We start from the raw sequence: 27,246 nt of genomic DNA on the forward strand, positions 1-27,246 counted from the left end.
CCTTTCACTCAAAGCAGTCTGGCTGTTTGCCTGTGGCCTCTGTCATTAACAAGGCAATGCTACATTCAAAGCCACTTAAATCGCCTTTACTGCTGCCATCTGATTAGCTGACTAGATATTTGCATTTAAGCAGCTGAACAGGTTAATATATATTTGAGGTTTTTCTTTAAATAAAAAAATATAATCATCCACTAAAAGCTTTTTGTGTTGACTGTCACATGTATCTATCCATCCATTCGCTTCCGCTTATCCTTTCCAGGGTCGCTGGAGCCTATCCCAGCTGTCATAGGGCGAGAGGCGGGGTACACTCTGGATAGGTCGCCAGTCACACACAAAGACACAGACAACCATTCGTACTCACATTCACTCACAGATTCACACCTATGGGCAATTTAGATTAATCAATTAACCCATCCCCACTAACTGCATGTCTTTGGACTGTGGGAGGAAGCCAGAGTACCCGGGGAGAACATGCAAACTCCACACAGAAAGACCCCGGCCTGATGGTGGAATAGAATTCAGGACCTTCTTGCGGTGCGGCAACAGTGCTAACCACCGTGCCACCGTATTTATTTTAACCGTATATATTTTAGTTATAAAAGCCTAAAGCACATTTAAACAGCAGAATTTGAGCGCTTTAGAGTGCTTTAGAGACAGGCACATTTACATACCAGGTCTCCAAAGATTTCATTTTTAAATCCATAAAAAGCTGAAAGCTGTGTTTTGTGTTGAACTAATAATTATGGAAAGTAAAAGTCACAGTGATTTAAAACATGTTCAGAATTAGCAAATTGATGATGATTCATCTCATAAGTCCTGACACACTGCTCTCCCTTACATAAGCTGCCTTTTATAGGTTAAAGGTGTTGGTATCACTAGCCCCGTATTTACTTGGTATCACATTGAAATTAGCAGTATGGCACAGCACCACTGGCTTGCTTCTTGACGGATATTTCATTACATTAACACAATGCAAACAACCAGAAGCAAAATGTTTCATGCAAAGACTTTTATTTATGAACAGTCTGCAGTACTGTACAACAGCACAAACTTGTCTGTATTTCTGATCATTCTTAATGATCATAGCAAATATAGACAAATACTGTGCCTTCAAAAACAGTTCCCTTTTCACAATAATCTAAAAATACCTTGTTCTTTTTAAATATGTAGCTTAACTTTTGAAAATAAAATATACATTATATGAAATATAACAGTTGTTTATTGGATAGACTATATTGTACCAAATGCAATTATATGCAAATACACTTTCTCTCTGTGACTTCTTACGCATTACATGCACAAAAAAAGAGGAGGGGAAAAAAAGATGCAGCGCATACAAAAGAAGCTGTACATACCTCTGTATGAAAATAGAAAATATCAAAGCAAGATGTGCACCAATAGTCTAGATTATGTTACAAAGAACTCGCCGTACAAAAAGACCTACAGGAATGACCAGATAACACATTACCTGGAACACAGAGGTACGGGTACTGGGTTGTTTTAACAGAACAAAGACAAAACCTTGTTTTTAATGCCCTGCTGATGAATTCAGGGTCAGAGCCACATCCGAGAAAGTCTAAAACCAGATCCCAAATACAACTGGATCAAAGAGTGACAGGGTCATACAAGCAAACCAGGAGTTACAGTTTTAGCTTGGAATTTTGCCATTAAACCCAGTGAGTGTTGATGTCCAATGCATAGCACAAAGTTTGGTTTGGTTTGTGTTTAAATTTCTTGTATTGCTACCCCATAAGTGACGTGAGTCTGAACCAAATTGCCAGTTATGCCCACAACTTACAAAGCATTGATATGTCAGTGTTAAATTATTGAACATGTACAGATACTGTGATTAGTATTCCAACATCAATGTTCTGTACAGCATCGATATTAAGCGTTTCTGGCTTAAAATCATTATTATTGCCAAAACACCTTCATACGTCTCCAATCTCATTTAAAATAAAATGGATTTGCTCATGTCCAGTTTAAATAAGCACACAGAAAAAGTTCTCCACAAAGACAGCGTGTACCAGGCACACTGCTACATAGCTACATCTATCATTTCCTGCAAAAAAAAGCACTTCTGAAGTCACACATAAGGTAGGGTGTGAGCAAAAACAGCAAAGACTCCACAAATTCCAGGAAAAAATATATGTGTTGAGATTTCTTTAGGAACAACATGAGGATTAACGAAAGACAGTCCCGGTACATGTCTCGACTGCTGATGCTGAGACTCGAGCGGGGAGGGTGTGAAAAGCGAATCCCTCCCAGTATAATCTCTGAGCATTTGCAGAGATTATCAGGTGCTCATAGGTAACATAAAGCCAATAATCTCAGCTGTGCAAATCTAACGCTTGTACCAAAAGGTAGAGCCTTTAAAGCAAATGAGATCAGTGCCTTGAAATAGAGACTTGCTTCTGAAATCATTTCACAAACACCCCAGCGTGTGACAACTGTATTGCTCTGAGTGAAGCTATTCAAGGACCACAGTGTTTCTCTATGCAATCCTCTCTCGGTACATTCTCTATCACACAAATATAAGAATAAAGAGCAAGGGCTTTCCTTACCGGTAATACACCCAAACACTACAATCCCCCCAAAAATCTACTCTTTCATAACATACATAAGAAAATATACATTTCTTCAGCAATTAAATGTCTTAAATTGTTGTTATTTTTTTTAATATTCTTAATAAAATCTTATAACTCTTTCTTATTTACATTTGGTTAGGTTAATACTGATTGTAATGCAATACTGTCGCCTTCACGTGTGTCTGTATGTTTTTTTCTGTTACATTTCTTTTGTTTGTTTGTTGAGCAGAAGCACTTTTACATTCATATTTCAACACCAGAGCTTGCTGAGAAAGCCCCGAGTGCAGACGGGAATAATGACATGCATTCCTCCAAAAGCAAAATAAGACAACTTCAAAAGGAGGAAGTCCTCTTGCTCGAGCAAATAAACTAGCTGAGAGGTGGAGAGAGTGGAAGGATGACAATGACGAGACTGAAAAAGGCCTGGAGAGTTGGCACCCAGCAGTGCCTTTATTTGGCTGTAAAAAAAAAAGAAAGAAAGAAAGAAACTCTTGCAGCACCGGGACAGTCAGTTCTGTGAGAAGTCATGTGTGACATTACTGGAGGGGTCACAGCTGACTGAGCCAAGAGGTGAGATGAAAGCCTTTGTTGCTGGAAAAAGCTGTTAACTTGACAAAGACTGATTTCCACAGTGGTGAAGGCAGTGGTCAGAGGTTACACCCTCTCCACTTGACTGGGGTCGTAAGAGTCTGATGAGAAAAGAGAAGGAAGAAAAGATGAGACAACGCCACCGAAAACAAGACATATCGGTATTATTTGCTCTCACCTCAGTGGACCTTAAAGGAATAGTTTGACATTTTGGGACTGTTATAGTGCGACTGTAACAAACACATTTATTCACGATTTCCTAAAGAGGAGTACGGTAATTGGAACTACGCAAGACACTTGTGAAATTTTGTAGGTGTCACTGACAAAATAATAACAGCCATGCTTGATGATTGTTGTGGGCCAAGAACTTGCTGCAGATTTATGCTTCAGGAGGAAATCTACGCCGTGACTTACGGCGTAACCGATCTCTGTAGAAACGTAACTGCGTGTTGGGTCGGTGCATCCTGCAACTACTGTAATTGGCCTGTTCATTGATTCCTCCTGTTTATTTCTGTCTACTTTTTAAATGTATCGGCCAGAGACCAACAACAATTACATCGTCTCAATATGAGGAAGAATAATCATAGCATCAATATAAGAACTTGTAATGTTAGGAAATTCTTGAGGGGAGATTTGTTTGCAATGAAAAAACAAAACACTGACCACAACAAAGAGCGGGACCCACAGGAGGAAAATGACCTAGCATTTTATTTGTTTCTACAGGCTGGCACTGCATATAAAACACTGGGACACGAACACATGACAATTAACACATATTAAACCCAAACAAGCATAGATGACAGCAACAATGTCATTTATGGCTATGTCAGGCTACATCGCAGGGTCTACAAAGCCTCCCTAATGACTTATGTTAGTAGGCTAGTTCTTTCCAAGGCAGGTTAGCTATAGCAAAGCTCGATGTTTCTATGTATGTAAAACATGCTGTAAGCGTTATAGTGAGATATGAGATACACAAAGTATAAAGCTATAGCTATAAAACATCTTACAGGAAACAACTAGCCTGGCTTTGTTCAAATATAAAAAACAGTCTTAACATAACGGTGCAAACTTATGTCTTTCTGTGAACTCACATGCACTCCTGGCTACACTCTCGATGTGCTTAACTGCATCTTAAAAGATATTTAATGGTTATAAAGCTTCTCTTCTAAATCTTTCCCCCAGCCATTAACAGTAACATAATCAGCAGTGTATGTACTTGTAAATGGTTAATAATCACATGTGTATAGTACACTGAGGGTGCTTTATTCAGGAGGGAAAATAGGCATAGGAAAAGGTTGAATCTAGCCACTGACTTGAACCCACCTGAAATGGAGAGCATTTCCTCATCCTCCATATCTGAGGGGCCACAGGTCCCAACGCTGTAGTTAAGTGGCAGCGTTATTTCTCTCTTGGGAACACTGCGAGGTTTAGGAAGCAGAGGAGGCTTCTGGAGCCTAGCGCGCTGCTTTGGTTTGGGTAACTTTCGCCCGCCGGTATCTTGAGTTGTCTCCGCTCTGCTGACCCCTGCTGCATTCAGTTCGTCTTCCACCTTATCTTTAGAGTTTTCATTGTCTTCCTCCACAATTTTCAAAACCACTTCTTCTTCTGGCTCTTCCTTTTTAACATCAGTTTCTACTTCTTTACTTCCTTCATGGTCTGCTGTTACCACAGTCTCAACATTAATCCCTTCAACCTCGTCTTCCTGTCTCGGCTCTTCCTTACACACCCCTTCATTCACTTCATTTGATCTGCAGTCTTCTTCAGAAACTTCCAACTTATCATGCTCACTTGGGTTTTTCTCCTCTTTTCCTTCTCTTGCCATTTCGTTCTCCTCCTTTTCTAATTGTTGCTCGACTACGTCTTCTTTTGTCTTCTCCTGAACTTCACATTCCTCTCTGTCTTCATTTATCTCTTGCGAGTACTCTTCTTCACCAGACCTGATGTCTTTGAGACTAAGGCGTCTTATTCGAGACACAGAGTCCAGTTCTTTCAGACGGGCCATTCTGTCTGCTGTTGACCTGTCCATACAAGTAGCAGATGAAACCGCGGTAGAGTTCAGCTTATCTTGCAGGGATTCGATTAGTTTGCATGCTCCACCTCGCCCCTTTTTCTCCCAACTGCAAATGCTCAAGGACAGCTTCTCATCGGGGCTGATGGGCAGAGACAGGGGAAGCTTACTTGGTGGGAATTCGGGCAGGTCTAATACTAACTGAGTCTCTGTATCGTCATTGTCTCTGCCATCACTGTGATCATTGCTGTGCTGTTGCCTGTTATCTTCTTCTTGTACTTGTTTATCCATACCTGATGGTGTCTCTTTGAACTCTTCTTGATCTGTACCTCGGACAACCAAGGACTCCTCTTTCACTTGCTCACACTCTCGTTTCACTTGCTGTGTGTCATCAGTTGGGCTTTGTCGTTCCTCAGCTGCAGTAGCTTCTGCATCATCCTGGCTGTCATCAGACTGCCTGTCAGCCACGCCTAAAGCTTCCACTGGAACGGCTATACCCAGGATCCGCGCCGCCCTCTGTTCGATGGACTCATTTTCCGGGATTCCTTTTGCGCATTTGACCTCGTACAGGTTGCTGAGATCCTCTGCACGTAAAGCATTGGCTTTCTCTTGAATCAATAAGTTCTCTAGGTGCTTATCTGCTATTGTTGACTCATTCTTGTAGGTCAGTGGCTCCGACATGGCATATCTCACATCGCCATCATCATCCTCAAACACAAAAGAAACCTCCCTGGTCAACCTTGTGATATGTGGTGAACTGTCTTTCTGGGGTGATTTGCTGCTTTCACTCCTGGTCCTGCAGATGGTTAAATTCACGTCTCCCCTTAATGGTGGAACATTGTTTGATTCAGCCTTTCTTTTTGCATTCCCCTCGGTTTCAAGTTCATTATTTGAGTTGTGCTCAGGGCTACACCTATATTTAAGAATTGCTGTCCTCGTGTCCCAGGAGGGCTCCATCGACTGAGTAAAATCTTTCTGATCCAGCGGTGAGGGGACTGAGAGTGAGCGCTGCACTGGCTCCCCGGGACCACCGGGAGTTTCAGTGTACACAGTTAACCCCACATCTTTCAATAAAGACTCTTGAGGGACTGGGATATCCTGTCTATAGTGGCGGTTAGACTCATTGTGAGGGGGTAGCGAGGACAAGTTGTCTCTGCAGTTTGAGTTTGTGTGAACTGAATGATCATTAGTAGCTGGTATGTTGTTGGCCTGTGATCTGGAAAAAAACCTCCTCATACTCATGGACTCTAGGTCAGCAGTAGATGCCAATGACTTTGATCTGACTTTTGTACTGTTGGGCTTTATATTGTGCAATGGTGGAAGACTGATTGCTTCCCTGCCTGGTTCTGGACCAGCAATAAAGTGTGCTCCTGCATTAAACCGAGCTAAACTCTTATTCATCCCATCAAGATCATCAATGCACTGAGCCACAATGGGCCTCTTGCTGATTGTGTCTTCCATTTCCTTATTGATGCTCTCCAGTTCACCAATAACATCACAGGGTCGTCGGTTCACTGGCTTTAGGAGAAACTGACCAAAGACGACTTGCTCTGCAGTCTCTGGGGTGCTGTTTTTTCTCGGAGATGATGGCTGCTCGTCTCCCTGATTTTGAACCTTGGGTGGAGAGGACAGGTCTTGCTGCGCGGGCTGAAGGGATAGCGGTTCTGTTGGGCTCAGGCTGAGGCGGGAAAAAGCGCTGTTGCTGGAGAGATGAAGGTTCTTCTGGCCTGCCATCGGATAGCCATAAGAGGAGCTGTTGTCTGTCACCACGCCAATATCCGTGGTTGTATTTGAGGCAGACTGAACAGGTCCCTGCCCACCCGGAGGGCTCTGGGGTTCTGGACTTTTTACCACTGTCAAAGGTGAGCCGGTCTGAGTTTCCTGATTACGGTACTGGTTTCCAGGCCAAGACCCAGCATAGCACAACTCTTTATCTTCATTGGCTTGAAGTGTCCAGGCATCTATTATCTCCTTCCTTAAAGGAGCTCTCTTGTAATTCCTCATTGAGGATGTGCTGCTGGTGTGAAAGCGAGAATAATGGGATTTAATAGGCATCTCGTTCACAGACTTGCTCCTAATATTGGGGCTCTCTTTGAGGCCTACAGCGAATGTCTCAGTGTTGGTGACGGTCAAGCTCGGTATTGTCTCATTGTTGTTCTGATCAGCTCCAAAGTCTTTGTTAATGTTAGTCGGTGTATGAACAGGGACAGACACAAGGCAGAAGATGGTCTCACTCACTCTTCTCTTGGTATTCCTATTGTTTTCTGGCCCTGAATCTGGGGCAATTTTCTTCACTTGGGTGATGGTTTCAGCAAAGACCTGGTCTGAGCTGGAGCCCTGACGAGAAGAAGATCTTGTTAACGGGGTTTGGAAGGCTGAAGAGGGCGAAGGAGGAGGGCGATGGTTTTTAGGATATCTGTTGTTGCAGTTTTGGTCAGGTGCTGGGAAGTTATCGACGGTCTGTTTGTGCAAATTGCTGTGCCACCTCTTATTGTCATTGTCAAAGTCGCTAGAAGATGTCTGGTTACCGTCATCGGCCAATTTGGCAGCGATGAAAGGCCCCAATGGCGGGGGCAAAAAGGCACTGTCGTCGGGTGCAGGTTCCGACACGGTGACGCTGGGAAGCTCGTTACGAATGTGGCGAATCTTATCAGCATCCGTCAAGGAGTTGCCACCCAGGGCTGAGGAAATATGGCGGATACGGGGATCATCAAAGGGGATATACTGGACCCCTCCACCAGGGTGCTCTTGGGTAGTATACACAGGGTAAAGTTGCTTCTGGCTCCTCTCTCTCTGGGGATCAGCCCACGGACCTACTGGATGTCTGGTGAACCAGTGAGACCCATCTGGAGCAACTTGAATGTGCTGGTACATCTCTCCTCTGTACCTACGAGTTAAAACAACAAAGTTAACCAATACGGAGATGAACATAAAAAAAAACAACCTACTGGCTTCAATATTAATTTGTGAATAATTACTAAACTATTACTACATAGCTTTGCTCCAGCTTTTGTATAGCAGGTCAGAATTATGCATCACAAGGTAAATTTATTTAATATTTACCAAGTACCACCAAAAGGACAGAAATTGAGCCTTTTGACAGAAATAAAAAAGATGGAATTATCTTCTGGGTGTGAAAAGTGATACAAGTGTATGAAACAGAAACAACCCTTAGCGCCCTTGATTTATGACCTCAGTAAAGACTTAATGAGTTTTTGGTTGCTTGTTTCAAGTCTTATTAAACATATTATAACACTCATTTTGTAAATTATGGTCCCCATTGGAGTCACAGACAAGTTTAAATTGGAATATGCTCATTGGCTAACGACTTGTAATTGACAAGTTGTTAGCTAATGATTGCTCAGTTTCTCAGTAAGATACAACTCTCATGTGACAAGTCTAATTTTATGACCCCAAGTTTGTGACAGTAAAAATTATCAGTTGAAGGCTTCATATTTGGGCTTCCCTAACCAACAAATGACGTTAGAGTGGCTACCTGCTTTTAGTCTATGCATAAAATGCATGTCCTACTTAAGAAAAATATGTATAGGAAGTGGTATCAGATATTTCCTTCTGACATTTTTTTTCTTACAAAAATTATCGACACATTTCGTCATGCTTGTCTTCTGCTGTAGGGTACTTTACAGCGGGGAACATTACAGTAGGGAACATTAAAGCTTCTTATCATGTCCATACCTGTAGTCAACAGCAATTTCACCATATCCCCGCCGCCCTCCTCCCATTATAGGAGCTCTTTTATATGATGGGGGAGGGATGTATCCTGGAGGTCCAGAGTCCTGTGCAAAATAGTCCAGTTGGAGGTCACCTGGTCTTGATATGGGAATTGGCGTTCTGTCCCTGGACTGGGGAATGGTTGAGTCTCTGCCAGACAACACCTCACAGCTTCCCCTGATCTGCTGGTGCATCTCATAAGAGGGAGGTCTGGGGGGTCGGGTGAAGCGGGGCTTTGGTGTCATTGAGAGCTGGTTAGCGCTAGCTGGCCTGCCATTCTCTGGCCAGCGCGGTGCTCTGTAAAGATCATGGTGTAAGAATGGGTGGCCATTGACCCGTCTGTACAGGTCCTGACCAGATGAAGGTATTTCCACAAACTGCAGACTTTCAGGCTGTAGCATCCTGGGCAGGGACTGGGATTTGGCTTTGGTCCTCGGGTGGACTACCATCCCCTCTGGTGTCCTGGCATGGAGCCGTTGTTGCTCCTGTGTCCAGCGCTCGCCCTCACTTTGTGACAGCTGGCTGCCAAAGTTCACAGCTGGACGCCACTCATCTGTCCCCAGGCTCTGGCATTTCCTCTCAGTCGCCATCCTCCACTGATGGAGAGCAGCCTCCCTGTCTCTGGATCGGGCCTGAGCCTGGGCTTGGGCCTGGACTTGGGCCTGAGCGTGGGCCTGAGCTTGGGCTTGGGCCGCCCATCGCTGCCTCTCCTGAGCTGCCCTCTGACGCTCCTCGGCAGAGAGCTCTTGGCCTCTTGCTTGTTGAGGCCTGTCTGGTCTGCTGTAGCTCCCTGGTCCCCCTCCATGGGGATCTCGGAAGTCAGCATAATCCAGCAGCACAGTGAAGTCCTGGCCTCTCCTCCGCCAGTAGGACACATCTTTGGACTGAGACTGAGGACCTCTGGTGCTATCACAAAACCTGTGACGAAACACACAAAGGCATCCATATGCTTCAAGTGAAATGCTTGTCGAAGAAGAAACAACCCATAGCACAATAAAGATGAAACTGGATGAAGAACTGGGACAGAAATAACAGATGAAGAATAGAAATAGAAGTTCTATGAAATTCATAAAATTCCCTTATCTGTCAGTGAAATTGTTTAGATAAGAAAACAGGAGATACTTCTGAACACCAGAGACTACTTCCTGTTTAAACTGCCAACGCTGGAGAACCTGCAGTGAAGCCAAAGCTAATGATGTTAAAACTTTTTTATTCATTAAAAATATTTAAAATGCTATAGTTAGTAGTCTTAATGAGAGGTGTTTTAAAGGTAGAGGGTGTTATGTAGGGAAAAACCTCACACTGGCTTTAGCTAAGATCATATATATTATTTATAGAAAAACTAGTCCAATATTTAGGTACTAGGTAACCAAGATTTTAACTCTTTTTCTTCCCTCCTTTAAAGAAAGTGTCTCCCCAATATCTGGCTGTAGATGAAGTAGTTTAGTTATAGGGTAAGGCTCTCTTCATGATCCTTATCGTTATAGTTGATTTAGAGGTAGGCCAATGCAATACTGCATGACATACGCACTGAATAAATCTCAGTAAAGCTGGGCACTAAAAAGTAAAATATAAGTGATATAAGTAGCAAATTTTTATTCACAATTTGAAGAGATTCAATTTTAAAAAAAAAGGAGCACATTTCCCACTAGATGGAGACAAATGACTATGAGTAATAATGGAGTGTTTGGTAATTGTGATTTTCTATGGGGCATAATGAAGATGTTACACAATGACAAGCTGTGGCTGTTAGTCCCGGACGTCCTCCGAAGCAGATCAAAATGTCGAGGATGTTTCACTGACAGTCTTTCTACAGCACTGCTCATTAGTCCTTAATCTAAGACAATGGGCACGGTCTAAATGCAACGACGGCTTCTGCTGTATCTCTGTGAAGATGTTTGATGACAGACCCAACAGACAACAAGCCGCATTTGGTCCCTACATGCAGCGGGATTGTTTCAGCCTATTTGTGGAGTGACAGACTGACTGACAATGTAAACAAGACGCAAGCGCATGTGTAGTCCCCCTCGAGGCCGAGGCCGCCGAGCGTCCTTGACATTTCCATCCGTGATCATCACTGGTCACAGACGTTGGCTTGAAAGAGAAGGAGGGGAGGGGAGACTAGCCGTGGCAGTCTGCTAAATTTGAGGGCATCTTGTGTAAGATGAGTTAACATCATTAGGCTAATTTGGTCTAAGTAGCACTGCTGAGTGGAAGTGCCAATAAAGGCCCGTTCCTTATCTAAACCAAAGCTGCCAGGCAAAACAGATTTGCATGAGGAGGAAGAAAAGAGGGATGAGCAAACAACGGACTGAAATCGCAGAACATATGTCTTTGCGATTCCCTCATTCCCAGCAGAATGCTCTGATAGCACTGGCAGAGCAGCGACATGAAAATGCGGATTACTCATCTCAAAGAATAACACCAAAAATGAAAAACAAAGAAAAATGCCACAAACACAACTGCTGACATTATTCAAGGTCATTTGACTATTTCGAGATGCTCCGTCACTGACTGCTGGCTAAAAAGGATTATGGGGAATCATCCAAGCAAAATGTAAGGAAAAAGGGGGTTGGGGAAGAGATCTGACAAGCCTGTCTAATTGTGTGGACAAGGGAACAGCTGTATTGACTTTGTCTCAGTTACAGCACACTAACCCCCAGAACTGGTGTAAATAGGCAAACTAAACAATCCTGTTTTCAGGGGAAAAAACGGGCTGGCTGCAGCCTGGCGATATCTCCGGAAATATCATAGGTTTAACAGACCTTACCCGAGAGGGTTTCACTTGCATAACTACTCCAGACTAAGCTAAATATAGCCTATGATCCATATACATATTTAAAAAAACTATATGAATACTTTATAATTGATGAGATATGCATTATGTAAGCAGGTTTAATGCCTTTAAAACAAGAGGAAGCCAGTAAAGTATACTTGATATGTACAACCTGGCATACAGAAGGGGGTATTCTGACAAGCCTGGCAACCTAAGTGTGTGCGTAAGACTGGGCATGCTCAAATGGGGCACATAGGTTTGGCCAAAAGCTGTTTTGATTACAACTCCAAGGCCCCATGTGGCAGATTAGACTCCAGCACACATTATCCCTCCTCCCCTCACCCAAGACTTGATTGGAAAGAGGAGGCAAGAGGGAAATAGAGATGAAATGAGATGAAGTTACACACAGGGGAAAAACCGGCAGCGGTGTTAGTTCCATTGAATATGTACTGCAAAATCCCTGTGCAAAACTCTTTGATGACTTACGTCATTTTAGAAATCTCATCCAAGGAAACCACAACATCAAATGATAAACAGTCAGGACAAAAAGAATCAGTTCAGGGCATGCAGAAAGACATCTAGACAGCAGCACATCACGGGTCTGTAGCTTACCCACTGTCTGAGGTCAGCGACTCTCCCAAGGAGTGAGTGTCAGTTTGGCACCGGTTCTCGCCATCCCGTCTCGGCAGGCTCCTATCCCTGGACTCGTTGTTGTTGGGACAGCCCCCAGCATCGTATGCTTGGGGCTGCCTGGTTCCGCCACCATTCCCATAGGCCACTACGGGCCCTCTTTCATAGCCATTTACTGTCCTGGGGCCAGACCTGTTCTCTAGTATTTCATGGTGCTTGCTGTAGGATGGTGGTGAGGTTGAACGGGGTTGGTGGGATGAGGGAGCAGGGGCTGGGGTAGGGGTAGGGGTGGAGGACGTGGCATGCTTGGGCAGCTTATATCCATGAGAGATGAGGAGGTCCTCCACGCTGTACATGGTCGCATTTGTTAATGCTGGTGTGGTTTCGTTTTTCCTCTCTCTGCTTTTTTTTCTGAGAGAGAGGAAGGTAGGTCGGTTGTCAAGGCGTTTCTGCTTCTTCCCTACGTGCAGCGGCGGGATCACCGGCACAGCTGCGCAGCTGAGGCCATCACTGGGAAAAAAGAGAGAGAGAGGGGGACGGCATGAAGACACCAGAAGGAAGACAGAAAAAAAGAAGGTGACGATAAAACCATTATCCCCGTCACCCGTGTCCAGTTTTTGTTAGGGTTCCCGAGCTTTGTGAACATTTGAAGGCACAAAATGAAGAAAAAGAAAATGACCCCAAATTCTGAGTCGCCACGACAAAACCCAGCCCAGCCGCCTTCCCAACAGCCATTCCCTCCCACCTATCTTCTCCGGTCCCTCCTAGCAACAACCCTCTTTTCATTTCACTCAGACATCATCAGCACCGAACCGTCAATGCTCCAGAACTGATGGTGAACCGGGGCTACACGAACACCCTTAAAAACAAGCCGCAGTCGCATGTTCATCAGCGGGAAGAGGAGTTTCAGGGGGCTGCTGGCGCTGCAGTGAAAATGCAAAATGTCACTGTTTACAGTAGGCTCCCTGCAGACTTCCATACAGTCACTGTAAGGTAGCTGTTAGCAGCCCCTTCCGCTGCTTCATGTTTTGCATCAATGAAGCAACTAGGGGATTGTATTCCTCTCTCTCTCTCTGCCCGCCTCCGCATCTTTTCTCTCCCCTGTCATCTCAAAAGTATTTTCTGGTTCTAGAAGAAGAGGACATGCTTTTAGACATGTGCCCTAAATAAATTTCCTAGTTGGGAGTAGTCGTTTGTGTACTCCTAAGCTCTGTACAAAAATCATTAGAATTTCATATGATGTCAGATTTTCAGTCTATGATTATCCTGGCAAAGGAAATTCAAATCCATCAAGCACAAAAGTGTGCTGTTTTTAGAGAAAAGCTACAACTTAATCTATCTTATTAGTTCAATTGTTATAGAAAAAAATTAAGCAGGGAAATTAAAAAAACACAGGGAATTGTTATGACATGACACCAACTTATGTGCACTACTTAATGTGACTTACTCACTGCTACATGTTCATCAAGGTTCATTGGGATTCAGTGCTCTGTTGCTGGTATATATAAATTACTTAAATTAATCTGTCTTCATGCCGTAAATGTTAAATAAACTCCAGTATATCTCTCTGTTACTGTCCTCTCTCCTACCCTGTGCAGAGCTACGCACCACGCAGTAAGCCTTATAGACGGTGCAGTATGTCGATAGCCCACATTACCCCACGTTTACTCGGTATGAGCATCACAACTGTAAGGCCAAACTGAAAAACCCCTGGCTGTATGGGTAAATTACAAATGGGACAGCCTCAAAACAGTGTGTATCAAAAAGTCTAATCAATCTTCAAAGAGCTTTGAAACACGTACCATTAGAAAAAGCAGATTCGTGAGTTTCACGTGTTTGCAGGTAGGTAGCATACCAACCTGCAATGACTCCAGACATGTTTGCATGGAAAACTTTATATTCAGCTTTGTATTTTAAAATTTACCGCCAGCTTCTCTGCCGAGTGAGCGAGTGATTCTTTCTGATACACCCTGAATAAAAAGTCTCCATATACTTGTAACCGGGTAACCAGGTAATACGCAAACAGAAAAAATACTGGTATCAGCTGTAGGCCAAATTTTTATTTTAAATATCAACATCAGCCCAAAATTTCACAACAGAAGCATCCCTCCTAAGTATAACAAATAAGCAGACGCTAATGATGCACAACATTTTTGCTAAAAACCAGTAAGGAAGCAACCCAGTAAGGAACTGCAGTGCTACATCCACTTTAGGCTAGCTAGACGAGCTCCCCCATAGAAGTACCATTCTCTGCAACCTTCTAAACAGGCAGCAGTGCGGGGACCCCCAGGGGAAGGTTGGATTTAACGTTTTAAGAATTGCTTTCTGCCCAGCAATCACTGTATCAGTATGATGGGCTGATGAAGAACTGAAATGATGATACCCAGTGTGCATCTGCTCGTGATGTAATGCCCTTGATGAAGTCATGTTTGCTGCCTTGTCAACAGGACAGATGCTGCTGCGGCCCACTCATTCAATACTTTCTGCTGGAACAGACTGCCAACAACCTGGCTGTCCTTAATAAGAAATGGCATACAGGAACAGCGGCGTGTGACTCGTTGCCAGAATCAAACGCCGTTCAGACGGTTTTAAGAGCCAATCACTTTATGATTGTTAAACGGCAGAGCCAAATTGCTTGTTTTCGCTTCTGAAATAGACGGCAATGCAGCCTTGCCGAAATGTATTCAGCTGCAAACACATTAGCATTTGTTTTGCTCCATAGAATTTGTTCAGCCATGATCGTCACAAAGAGATTAAAAAAAATCCTTCTATAAAAGGAGTCCTGACTCAGAGGACAGCGTCACCACCCCTTCTCCCTCCTTCTTGTACCTGAACTGTAGGAGAGCCTACTAGGTGATTAACAGGATCCAAGACCGTGAAATGCTGCTTTCTTTGTATGTCTGGCCCCCTAATACGATTATATTTTTCATTTAAAACCTTAAACCTGTTAGTTTTGGAGGATTGACTCTTGGCTCTTACCCAGTTATTACTTTTATTGACTTTAACTCTTTCCATTTGTGTTTTAGGGTAATCTTCTCAAGAAGGAGCTGGGTTTGGAGTTTTAGCTACTTGTGAGCAAGGTCAGTGAAAACGGGCTGGCAGTTTGCTTCATTTGCTTTCAAGCGAGCAATGTGGACCTAGAACTTTAATTCAACTTAAGCTTGGTACAGCTGTTGCAGAAAAATCGCATAAATGCCAGTAAAATGCACGCTAAGATGTTAATATTTATGACAGCTTGTCACTCATGTGATGGGCCTTTTCTTCTGTGCTTTAAATTAAGAATAACCACCATGCCTCCCCGCAGCCTTGCAAAGGCCCGTATCAGAATCCGCAATCTGATTGGTATCAGTACCCTTTCCTTCCTGCAGCTCAAGCCTATCCCTCCAACCAGGCAAAGGCTTAATTAATTAAAGCCTTAGGCCAAGGGCTAATATGATCATTCATTTTTTGCTATGATATCTGCATATCAACCAAGCTTAACTCAACATCCATATGCTCACTAATCTATCTTAATCCTCAATCTGAGGCTCTCGGTGTCAGCGCTAAATGAAGATTATCTGCATCCTCAGTAAAAGTGAGGATTTCCTACTGTAAAGTGAGCTGCATTCATTCAGTCCCTCTAACCGTCCCACCCCACCCCACCGTGTCACCAGCCCTGCTCCTTCCTTCCCTCCCATGATGGGCTCTGTTTAAATGCCACTAATTCTGTTACGCAATGGAATTACTGATTTTATGTCAAATAAAACCTTGGATTTGAGAACTGGTATGCAACAATGGGCAGCTTTCAACCCCCCAAAACACAACAACATTGTGTTTCACCACAATGCCTTCTTATGTGAAAAAGACATCGGTGTTGCAGCCTCTCGGATTTGGCAACTAGAAAAAAGGGCTGATCGGCTGTATTTTTAATGGCATGGCTCACTCACAGAGAGAAAATTAATGATATAGTTTATGGATAACATGTGCTGCTAAAGTAAGCTAAAAACAAGTGGAAACATATAGGGACTGGCATTCTCATACCACCCCTCATACTATAAACTACTACTGTAGCATCTTTTGTGAATGATAGAAGAGGTCAATTAACATACAGTTGGTGTCAGAAGTTCACATGCACTGAACATTTATTTGAAACGTTATTTTTCCAGGGTGGAATTATTGTGTAGTATACATCTTTAATGACTTTTATAAATAAGAATTGTGTGTGTGAACAAATTTGAATTTATTTTTGATTATCTCTCATTCGCAGGGTCAAAATTATAAATACAGGCTCAAACATACACAAACGCTGACTCACACAAAAAGCAGTGGTGCTGAAGGTTCTACAATGTCAAGTCCAAGGCTTGTTCACGTCTCATTGGTGATTATGATCAACTACAACTGGTAGTTTCTCTTTTTGCCAGCACTAAATGGATTGACCAGTGAGGCTGGATTGGATTGACTCAGTCAACAATGGGAAAGTCCATCGAAGGTTTGTTGGAGCCATTATTAAACAACTACTGATTCAGAGACCATCGGTTCAAACAATTGTACATAAGTACCAGTTATTTGGATGTCTCACCACTTTTCCAGGCGCTATACTGTCAACATCAGATGAGAGGAATGGTTGGGATGTTCAGAAACAATGCAGAAAAGCACTACAGCTCAAGCTTGCCTTTAAGTAGAAAACAGCAGCCACAGTAAAATAAGTTTTACATGAGAGCGTGCTGACTAAGAAAGAAACCGCTGCTCGAAAACCAAACCTTTCATTCTCAACTCAATTTTGCAGCTGCCACAAATGGTCAAGCCAAATGCCTTATAGAGAAAACTTTTATGGTCAAACGAGACGAAGATTGAGCTATTTGGCCACAAAGACGAGAGGTATGTTTGGAAGTATATCGGTGAGGCTTTCAAAAGTGAGATCAATGAACCAACTGTCAAGCTTGGTGGGGGAAGAATCATGCTCTGGGGCTGTTTTGCTGCCAGTTGTAGTGGTACATTGCACAGATTGGATGGAATAATGAAGAAAGACTAATTCCAAATACTTCACTTCAAATCAACAACTAGACAATTGAAACGTATTCACAACTAAGTCTTCCAATAAGACAATGATCCCCAAAACACACGAAAACTGGTTTTGGAAAGGATAAAGGAGGCTAACATTAAGCTTCTGGAAGAGCCTTCCCAAAGTCCGACTTCAACCTTATTAAAAATTTGTGGACTTCACTTAGGTTCATGCCAAGAAAGCAAAGTAATTTAAATTAACTATACCAATTCTGCCCAGAAAAGGGGCAAATATCCAGGCAAAATAATCCCAGAAGCATGCTGATGGTCGCCAAAAGTGCCTGGTCAAGGTGCAAATTCTAACTTGTTCATCTATTTCTTGATTTTTAAAGTCATTAAAGATGCACGATAAACAATCATTCCACCCAGTTCAAAGAAATCATTAAAAGACCAAATTATACTCATCACTGTAAAGAATTTCTATGATGAGAGGGTGTAAACTTCTGACCACAACTGTACACTGTTATTGAAAACAGGTAGGAGCATTATTCTTTTAGTTGAGTGTGTGGTGGCTACATTGGGGCGGACTGCAGGGGCATGACGGCTTGCAGGTTGACAGTTTGGTGTCAGCTCCTTATTCATGGCCTAGCTAAGATGGGGCGGGGAGGGAAGAAGAGAGGGCACACAATGCAGGACGGAGACCTAAATCAGGCCTTGAGGTGCACAGAACTGCAGCGTTAGAGGGTGTGACTAAGCACCCCGGGATGCACGGATTACAAACCTAGCACGGTAAAAATTAGCAGAATAATTCAATCTAAAAAAAATAAACTTTACAGACAGTTTGCAGTTGAAGTCTGAAGTAGAAAAACAGAAGACTTTTCACATTGTGCTCAAAACCCACTGAGTAACAGTGATTAAAGTTAACACAGATGTGTTAAAATAGCACATTCCTGTTTAAAATGAAGCACTACAGACAAAAACAAATCTGGATTTAACAGGCTCCAGCATAAAGGCACCACAACAAAAGAAATCTCAAACACCAGGGCCTGGAACCAAAAAAGACGATAAGCCCGCTTCCTAAAATATTCCACAAGAGCCGCACCTCTCCAGCACATTGTTCCCAGTCTCCTTGGAACTATAACAACTGACCCGTGTGGGTGTGTTTTTGGCAAGTGTTTGGGCTGCATCTGTTAGGAGTGTGCATGCACAGGGGCTTCTCAGAGATGACGGCCGAACACATTCGGCAAACAGCAACGCCGTGCAGATTGTTTATCTATGTGACATCACCATGTCCAGCGGAGGGGCCGTCTCTCTTCCTGAGGAAGTGCGTTGAGTGTGAGTGTGTGTGTGAGGGGGGGTGGACGGACGGAGCAGAGCCAGCAGTGTCGCAAGTGTTTCCAATCAGGCGCTCGGCAGGCTCCTGTTTGTCCCAGGGAAAGAAGTTTGGAGGCGTTTTATTTTTTGGGCTGAGGCCGGAGGAATAAACAGCCCAAACGAGCCTGAGGCCATATTTTACCCACAGTGACCCGCAATGTTCCCCACATCAGGTAGGAGTGTAACTCAGCAACATGAAGTGTGGGCATATTATCCGGGGAGCTACGTGCCCTCTGGGCACTTGCTATCCTTTGGGAAAATCCCACTGGGCTCAGCAGCCACTAGAGTTTAGGGCAATTATTATCTTCTGCAAAAAAAAAAGAAAAATTACAGCTAAAAATGAACAAGTAAAGAAATGCTTGAAAGCAAGAAGATTATTACAAAACAAGAGCTCTTCACGACATTGCAACCCATGTGCTCTTTCCACAATGTACACCCTCCTAACAGAGAGGGTAGCAACAGGCTGGGTGCTAGAGGTGGGCGGAGCCATCCAATTATCGATAGTATCAATATCAGCGCTGGTATGGGTATCGGATTAACACGAGCATGATACTTTGTTTCTATTCGCTAACTTCAGTACTCGCCCACTTAAATTCTTCTAAATTAATTATTTTTATGGAAAACAAAAATAGAACTCAAACTATGAAAAATGTCTGAATCCCAGTGTGTTGTCATGTCTATTTTGTTTATAGCTTATAGCAGATTTAAAGAACAGAGGTTGGTCCAGTGTGCTTTAGAGACAGGCACATTTACATTCCGGGTCTCCAAAAGAACACTATTTCGGAAAATACATTTATTGGTCATTAAAACGTGTTTAGAATTTCCAAACTGATGATGATTCATGTCATAGGTCATGACACACTGTTCTCCCCTACTTAAGATGCCTTTAGAAGTTAAAAGTATCAGTATCGGCATCATGCAATACCGGCCCTGTATTTAGTTGGTATTGGATTGCAGTCTCGCACAGCACTACTGGGTGTGTTTACCCCAAGTCAATTATCTCACAAAGGAAAGGTTTTGCCAAAAAAAGCACCAAAAAAAACCCCAACCACTAGCATTATTTTGTTTAGCATATCCCATGGCAACAGTTGTTTTTGCTTTTGTGAATGGCAGCTCGCAGACAATAGCATGTGGACCGCTAAGATATTCCTGCTGCATTGCCGCGCTCCAAAGTTTATTACAGTCAAACTCCGCTGGCAGAAAAATCAAAGGCAGGATGGGATGGAGAAGGGGAGTAGGAGGTTGGGAGAAAGGAGGGAGGACCAGGGGGAGGGTGGTGTTTTTGCTCCACCATATTCCAACGCATCGGTGGTATGGTTCTGATTCATTTCAGACGGTCAAGAAGTAGTCCAGCCAAACATTTGTTCAACCCAAAGACAACGTTCAACAACACTGGCTCAGGCACAAGAACAGCACAGCTGATGGCTCATTAATGTACGAGGCAAGTCGAAAGGCGCTGGTGATGTGACGGTTATTATGTCAGCGGACTCATTTTCCATTGTGCAGGTTCAGCTCAAATGCAGTGATTTGACATCACGAGATTCTCCTCGTCTGAACGCATCCAACAGTGGTATGCAAAGGGAGATCCATGCCAGAGTCAGGAAATGCTCATAATTTCATATGTGAGGAAAGAAGAGGAAAAAATAAGGATTTTATACACGTTAATCCAGAAGGCTACACAGCAGGCTTCACCTGCACTGAGCTATTCCCAACTCATACTCATTCTAAGCCTTGCCAAACTGGCTTCATGGTAATTAGTGTCTGTCAATGTCCGGAGCTTGCTAGAGATGACAGTGGTTTGGTTTATCAGCCAGCAACACAGTGATCAAAGGGTTAGCATGCTCTGGCTTTCTGCTAATCAGATGTGGACTGTGCATGGCTCCTGCTCAGCATCACAGAGGGAGAGGTAGCGAGCAGTCCTGCATAAACAGAATCATCAGGAAAGTTTAAGCACATTGCGTGCGTGTCACATTTTAAGACAGCTGAATTGTGTTGACAGGTGACTGTGATGCACATCACAGGTGGGATGAAAAAGGCTCTCCCACACAAACGGAAACAGGAGTGCTGTCACTAGTAAATGTGGAAAACTGCTATGTAAACACATGAAAATGAACAGTCAGGGTTATCTCAAGGGCTTCATTGGCATAAAACTGACACAGAGAAATCACAAAGCAGACACAATCTCAGGCCATCTGCCAAACATATGGGCATTCACCGGCTAGCAGCCAGAACTTAGCAATACTTCTCTCTCTCTCTCTCTCTCTCTCTCTCTATATATATATATATATATATATATATATATATATATAGAGAGAGAGAGAGAGAGTACGCTTTCCAGATCATTTCATGCCTCTGATTCTCGCTCTGAGAGGCGTGCTGGCAGATGTCAGTATAGCTTTCACATGTTTCATGCAGGCTTCATCCACCAGCCTCCTTCCCCTCCCGCCTGCGTCACCTCTGCTCTGACATCACATGTGACATCAGGCGAGACCTCAGAGGGGATCCCTGTAGCCGGGCAAACATTAGATGGCTTTCAAAGGCTTCAGCTGCAGCCACCCAATAGCAGAAAAAAAAAGAAACAATAATTTTCTTGGCCTATAAAAGACGCTGGAGACCGACTGAGAGAGAGAGGGCAGAACTTGCTACTGTTAACGACACCACAAACAATCACACACACACTTACAGACGCACACATACATACAGACAAGATTACTGAAAGAGAAGTTTGGATCAGTCCTGAGAGTTGAACTGCTACGACTCACTTCATAGCTGTGGAGGGCCCCTTCCAGTTTTGCTGACCAAACCTTTCCTCTCACTGCTGGAGGGAATTAATGAGCTGCTTCCCTTCTTAATGCACTCCCTATTAGGGCTGGGCCATATTATACCGTTCACGGTAATACCGGTATAATGTTAGGCAACGATAGGAAAATGAAATATCGCGATAGAATGGGAGTAAAACGCGCATGCGCAGTGCCTTTGTTTTCATACGCACATGGCCGATTGTTGGTTTGTAAAAATGGTGCAACTTCCGTGATGTGGAACTGGTTTGGTGTTTGTCCGTCAGATACACAACAAAGCACATTTTTTTGCAGAACATGCAAGCGGCCGTTGTTATTGTCGTGTTTGTCGGACTAAGATGCTCTTAAATCTGGGAGTAATCTGGGTCCCAAACTCCGTATATTTGACTTCAGGTCAAACAACACTGCAGCATCACTGAGAGTTGAAAACTGTCTAAATTCTTTGATCTTTAATAAAACGATCAGCATTGCTGCTTTACCAGGTGTAACTATAAAGTTTAACTTCCAGGCATCCATGAAAACAAAAGTTATTACATTTAACGGAGTTAGAAGTTAGCAGGAAGCTAGCGGAAGTTAGCTCGCTAGTTTCGCTAGTTACCTAAACATGATATTGCATGTTCTGACTGAGAGATTTCTGAAAAAAATCAAACGTACAGCTCTGCTATCACTTCCAACATAAATGAAGACGGGAAACTAAACAGCAGTGACGTTTGTAGGGTTACTGAAGTTGGGCTAGCTGGTATATAATGATGTGCTACGTGATCGCTAGCAACACAGCTATGTTAGCATAACATAAACAGTGAAGCTGGAGGACGAACACTAACACTTTTCCACTTATAAAAGTTAACGTGAAGGTTCTTCATGGTTAGAGACAAATGCAATCGCATGGCAGGATGCTGTAAACGGACCAAACTTCAGTCAGGAGAACAACTGAGATAATCCGTCCACAATACGAGGTTAGTCATTAATATACTGCAACAACATGGGAATAGCTCAGCTGCCAGAGAATTCAACATTAATGAATCAATGGTACAGAAGTGGACGAAGCAAGAAGAATGAGTTTAATAAAGTTTGATTTATCTGACTGCTTTGTTTCGCTTAATGTGCCTTATAATCCCGTGTACCTTATGGTCCGAAAAATGCGTACTGCACACTGCAGTTTAATGTTGCAAAGCACCTCTTTTTAACTTCAGTGGATATTATACATGGTTATGCTCAGGATATGTCAGCCCATTTCTACTGGAAATGCCTTTGGGTTAAACTTTCAGCAAGGAATTTGCATTTGCACTGTTACATTTTTATAAAGCTTTAATGTACATAAAAACCAGCTTCTTGTTTACGTGAAAATAAATGGAAGGTTGTCTTTTTGCGCTAGTAATGTTGTGGAGTTGTATTTTGTCTCGCATCAATTATATCATCGGTTATATCGTTATCGCAAATTTTCAAATATATATCGTGATAAATATTTTTGGCCATATCGCCCTGCTCTACTCCCTATCCCCCCCCCTCCACTCCACACACACATACACACACCCTCCTCAGGGCATCTATCACAGCCTCGCGTTCCCACACCATCTCAAATCTCAAGGATGTGCAAAAGACCTACCACATAACACTCATGCACCCACGCACGCAGCCTTTTCTTTTTTTTTTTTTTGCAGTGTTTTGGCTTCTTATCTACAAATCCTGACACACTCTGAGGTCCAGGAAATGTCTTTTGCTGACATTTACTAACAGCTTTCGATGGAAACTCACTGACCTAAGAAAGACCTTGGCAAAAAAGAACAGATCACCCCTGCATAATGTTAATTAGCAGTTTGACAGCTGAAGTCAGGTCAGCTTAAATATGAGCGATCGGTGCGATAAATGCACCGTAATAACTAAACTGTAACAAAATCCTGAACTTGGACTGGTCAGGTAAAACAGTCTTGGCAATCTGGCCCCTAGAGGTCTCTAAGTGACAGGAGGAATTTGTGTGAAAGCCATTCTAAAATTAAAGCGGCAGAGCCATCGCAAACACTGTGACATAATTTAAGATGTATGGTTAAGAGGCAAAACACAGGCCAGTGTTTTATACTTATCTAGCCTTGTGGGCTATTTAATGGATTTACTCAATGAAAAACATTTAAGATCAACATCAAACAGTGGACCCCAAATCGTGTTATTTCCCAGTCAAAGTGACAGCAGGGTGGCTGTTTTGACAGCGCGTTTCTGCGGAGGTTATAAGGCAGTGCGTGCAGGAAGCCTGCACGGTGGGAAGGAGAAGAGAGGTCAAGCAGCAGCGGCAGCCACCATCATGCAAACACGCTGCAGGTGTGACAAAGTGACAACAAGCAAACATCAAAGCCGCCTAAACTTGACAGACCATTTGTCAGAGGCTCATTGCGCCTGGCTTCCGTCGCAATTTGGCGCTCATCGTACGTACGACGGGCACCGAGAGCTACACGCGTTACCGGACCCGAGTGCTGTCACCGTGCTGTTCTCAGAAAATGATTGACGGGCTCGGCAGGATGCTGCTAGCCCCTCTGGTTCTGGTGCAGATTACTGTGTGCCGTAGCATTACTAGCCTAGCCCAGAAACGCGCAGTTTTACAGAGAAGAAAATTCAGCTTGTTTGGGGTTTAGTCATGTGAGCAACACACGAGTAGACGTTATAACATGACTTGAGACCTTACATGGATGAGTGGAACTCCTTGGCTGATTTCGGCGATCCACTATGCTGTCATCTTTTAATGGTAGCTCCGTTTTGTAAGTCGGGCTAATCACTAGGAAGGAGATACCAGCAGGGCGAAATTAGAGAAAAAGCAATTCTACAAGTTACAATTGCATATAAGTGACAGTTGTTTGGAGTAACGCGGGATGCCTCCCGAGCACCAGCCATGGCCTGCAGCGTTTTCGCTCAAGTCTTTAATTAGTGCTCCGGGCAATGGAAATGTCCGCGCGCGTGCTAGGACATTAAAAACTGCGTAATTTGGACGGAGTTTGGCCTCTGTTCCCCCAGCACGCGCGCAGAACGGCACATAGCGCGGCTAACGCTAGCCGGACTAGCTCCGTGAGCAGTCTTTAACCTTCAGCTGATAGGAGCGCGTCCGCAAACTGTGGCAGCCGCCACCGCAGACGCTCCAAGTTAAAAATAAATAAATAAGGAGCTCCATCCTCCCACTCCTTCACCTTCTAATGCCATATCCTCGAGGTGGCCCGGCCGTTTGTCCCGAACCTCCTATTCCACCAGAGGAGGCAGACAGAGCGCCGAGGCAGCTGGATCAAGTTGAGGGAGCGCTGGAAATGTTGAGGGCAGAGCAGATGCGACTCTCAGCCGCTGTCTACTGCCTCACAGCAGCAGCAGCAGCAGCTCGCCTCCACAGCTGCCGCATGTGTTGTCAAAAAAATAGAAATCACAAAAAAATAAAAAGAAATAAAGAAAAAGCCACAACCAACAACGACCCCTGAGTCCAAAAGAATGCCTGGATGAAAGGCGCCCTGTGTCGCTCCACTTTTACCTGTGAAATGCGTCGTTGCGTTGCCGCCTAGTCCCCGGCGCTCACCCGTGCCGCTGCTCTGGACGGACTGAGCTGGGATCTGCTGAGGGAACAGCCCCTCTTCTCCACCAGCGCCGAGGAAACATCCCTCTTCTCTAGCAGGGAGGCAGCTGGAGACTGCTGAGCAGTAAGGTCACTTCACACTTAGGGTTTCAGGAGAAAAATAAAAGTGAATTCTCTTTTAAAGCTAAACCTATCCATGCACATTAAACGTCACTGTGTCAGCCTCTGAAGGCGACTTGCAAACAGAAATATATGTGAGTTGACGAGCAACTCCATAAACTACAGGGGCGTTTCCAGGACTTATTTGATGAGGGGGAGGGGGGCATAGGGGGAACCAAGAAGAAGCGGGGAGGTTACAGGAAGCAGCTTTTATGGCATTATTTTTGTGCCACTATTCTGAGCGCACGTAAAAATAAAAATAAAATGAGCGCATGTAAAAAAAAATTGCAAGTGCAAGTGTTGCATTTTGAGGAGAAATTTATTTTGAGCGAAGAAAAGCTAAATTTGAGTGAACAAAATTCATTGCTGCCTGCAAAAAATGTATTTCAGTGTTTGCTATTATCCATACACACACACAATAGCAGCCCCTCTCGCTCAGTTTTTGCATTTGCGCTTGCTCGCAATGTGTTGCTCACGCTCTCAACATTTCTGCCCGTGCGCTCAACTCTTTCTGTACACCGTTATATTTGTGCCACAAAATCAGCCAATCACAGACTTGGATGCAAAAAAATCGGATTGGCTGTTTTGGTCTCCAGTCAGCTCGAAATGATGAAATGCAATATCCCAGAATCCATTTTGTCCGAAACTCAAACGAGGCAGTGGCGGAGGAACACAGAGTGGCAGAGTTTGAAATATTACTCTTTCTGGGTCACAAAATAAACTTTTAAGATATTTTCATGCGAGAATGGTGCTGTGTAAACTTCTAATATCTGCTCGATTTATAAATACATCACATATTTGCATAAGTGCTCTAACGTTTTCGGAGCGCGCACGGACAGAAATGTTGAGAGCGCAAGCAACACATTGCGAGCGAGCGCAAATACAAAAACTGAGCGACAGGGGCTGCTATTGTGTGTGTGTATGGATAATAGCAAACACTGAAATGCATTTTTTGCAGGCAGCAATGAATTTTGTTCACTCAAATTTAGCTTTTCTTCGCTCAAAATAAATTTCTCCTCAAAATGCAACACTTGCACCTGCAATTTCTTTTTATGTGCGCTCAACTTTTTTTTAACGTGCTCTCAGAATAGTGGCACAAAGATAGCGCCATAGCTTTTGATCGGAAATAAATAGTGTAGAAACTTGGCTCTCTGTTACCCTCATACAAATGGTATTACATAAAAAGCAGCTGTGCATGAAAGCCTGGCAATTAAGTACTGAATAATTAATACCATATAGTCATACTACTAATACTTTTGATTTTTTTTTAAGTTTAATTCAATTTTATATAGCACCAAATGACAACAACATTCACATCAAGGCTCTTTATATTGTAAACTAAAGACCCTACAATACTTAAGAGAAAACTCCAACGATGACCCCTTGTGAGTGAGCACTTGGTGACAGTGGGAAGGAAAAACTCCCTTTTAACAGGAAGAAACCTACAGCAGAACCAGGCTCAGGAAGGGGCAGCAATCATTTGGGGGCGAGGGGAGAGAGCCAGAGATTATTAATAACTAATGGTTAAACACAGAGAGTGAAAAATGGTCAGTGAAGAAAGAAATCAAATTAATAATATGCAAGTTTTAATATCAAAGTATACCTATAGTAGCAAAGGTAAATGTGTTCATAATGCATCACATACAATATAATAATATTTGGATCATAAAAATGATTAATTAATATAATCCAACATTAATACATGAAATAGTCACAGCATTTAATTTATCAATTTGTGTTACTTGACTCAAATATTTACATTTTTCTCGTTCTCAGACACAAATTTCCATCCCTTTGCCCAGAACATGATTTTTCATCACAAACATCTCACTCGTGCTTATTAAAATCAAAGTGCTATCACGGGACAGATTTTTACACTGTTATTACTGTTATTCGTTGTCATTAAAACTACTCAGGTTTATACTATAATAACTACTGGTCGATTTACTCTGTTTACTTGGTTGGTTGGATGATGCTTTCCTTCAATCAAAATATGCTTACCATTGTCAGACTTTAGCTTTAGAGTCACGCTGACAGACATGAAGAAACAAGAGCATGGATGTCCATAGACA

The 27,246-nt window shown here is 43.3% G+C and overlaps 1 protein-coding gene across 2 annotated transcripts; it reads right to left on the minus strand.

Annotated features, from left to right (window-relative positions):
- Positions 1 to 1,002: 1,002 nt before the first annotated feature.
- jcada (junctional cadherin 5 associated a) lies at positions 1,003 to 25,259 on the minus strand. 2 transcript variants are annotated; one of them, XM_080865904.1, is made up of 6 exons: positions 24,974 to 25,259; positions 24,645 to 24,838; positions 12,305 to 12,832; positions 8,881 to 9,834; positions 4,500 to 8,071; positions 1,003 to 3,277 (listed from the first exon to the last, which is right to left on the minus strand). In XM_080865904.1, exons 3-6 carry the CDS (start codon positions 12,676 to 12,678, stop codon positions 3,243 to 3,245), a joined length of 4,935 nt encoding a protein of 1,644 aa, XP_080722030.1. In that variant the 5' UTR covers positions 12,679 to 12,832; positions 24,645 to 24,838; positions 24,974 to 25,259; the 3' UTR covers positions 1,003 to 3,242. The 2 variants fall into 2 exon arrangements, with proteins under 2 accessions (XP_080722030.1, XP_080722029.1); XM_080865903.1 differs by lacking the exon at positions 24,645 to 24,838.
- Between the last annotated feature and the right edge of the window lie 1,987 nt (positions 25,260 to 27,246).

This window comes from Rhamphochromis sp. 'chilingali' (genome assembly GCF_963969265.1).
Source record: "Rhamphochromis sp. 'chilingali' genome assembly, chromosome: 18".
Classification (NCBI taxonomy): Eukaryota; Metazoa; Chordata; class Actinopteri; order Cichliformes; family Cichlidae; genus Rhamphochromis; species Rhamphochromis sp. 'chilingali'.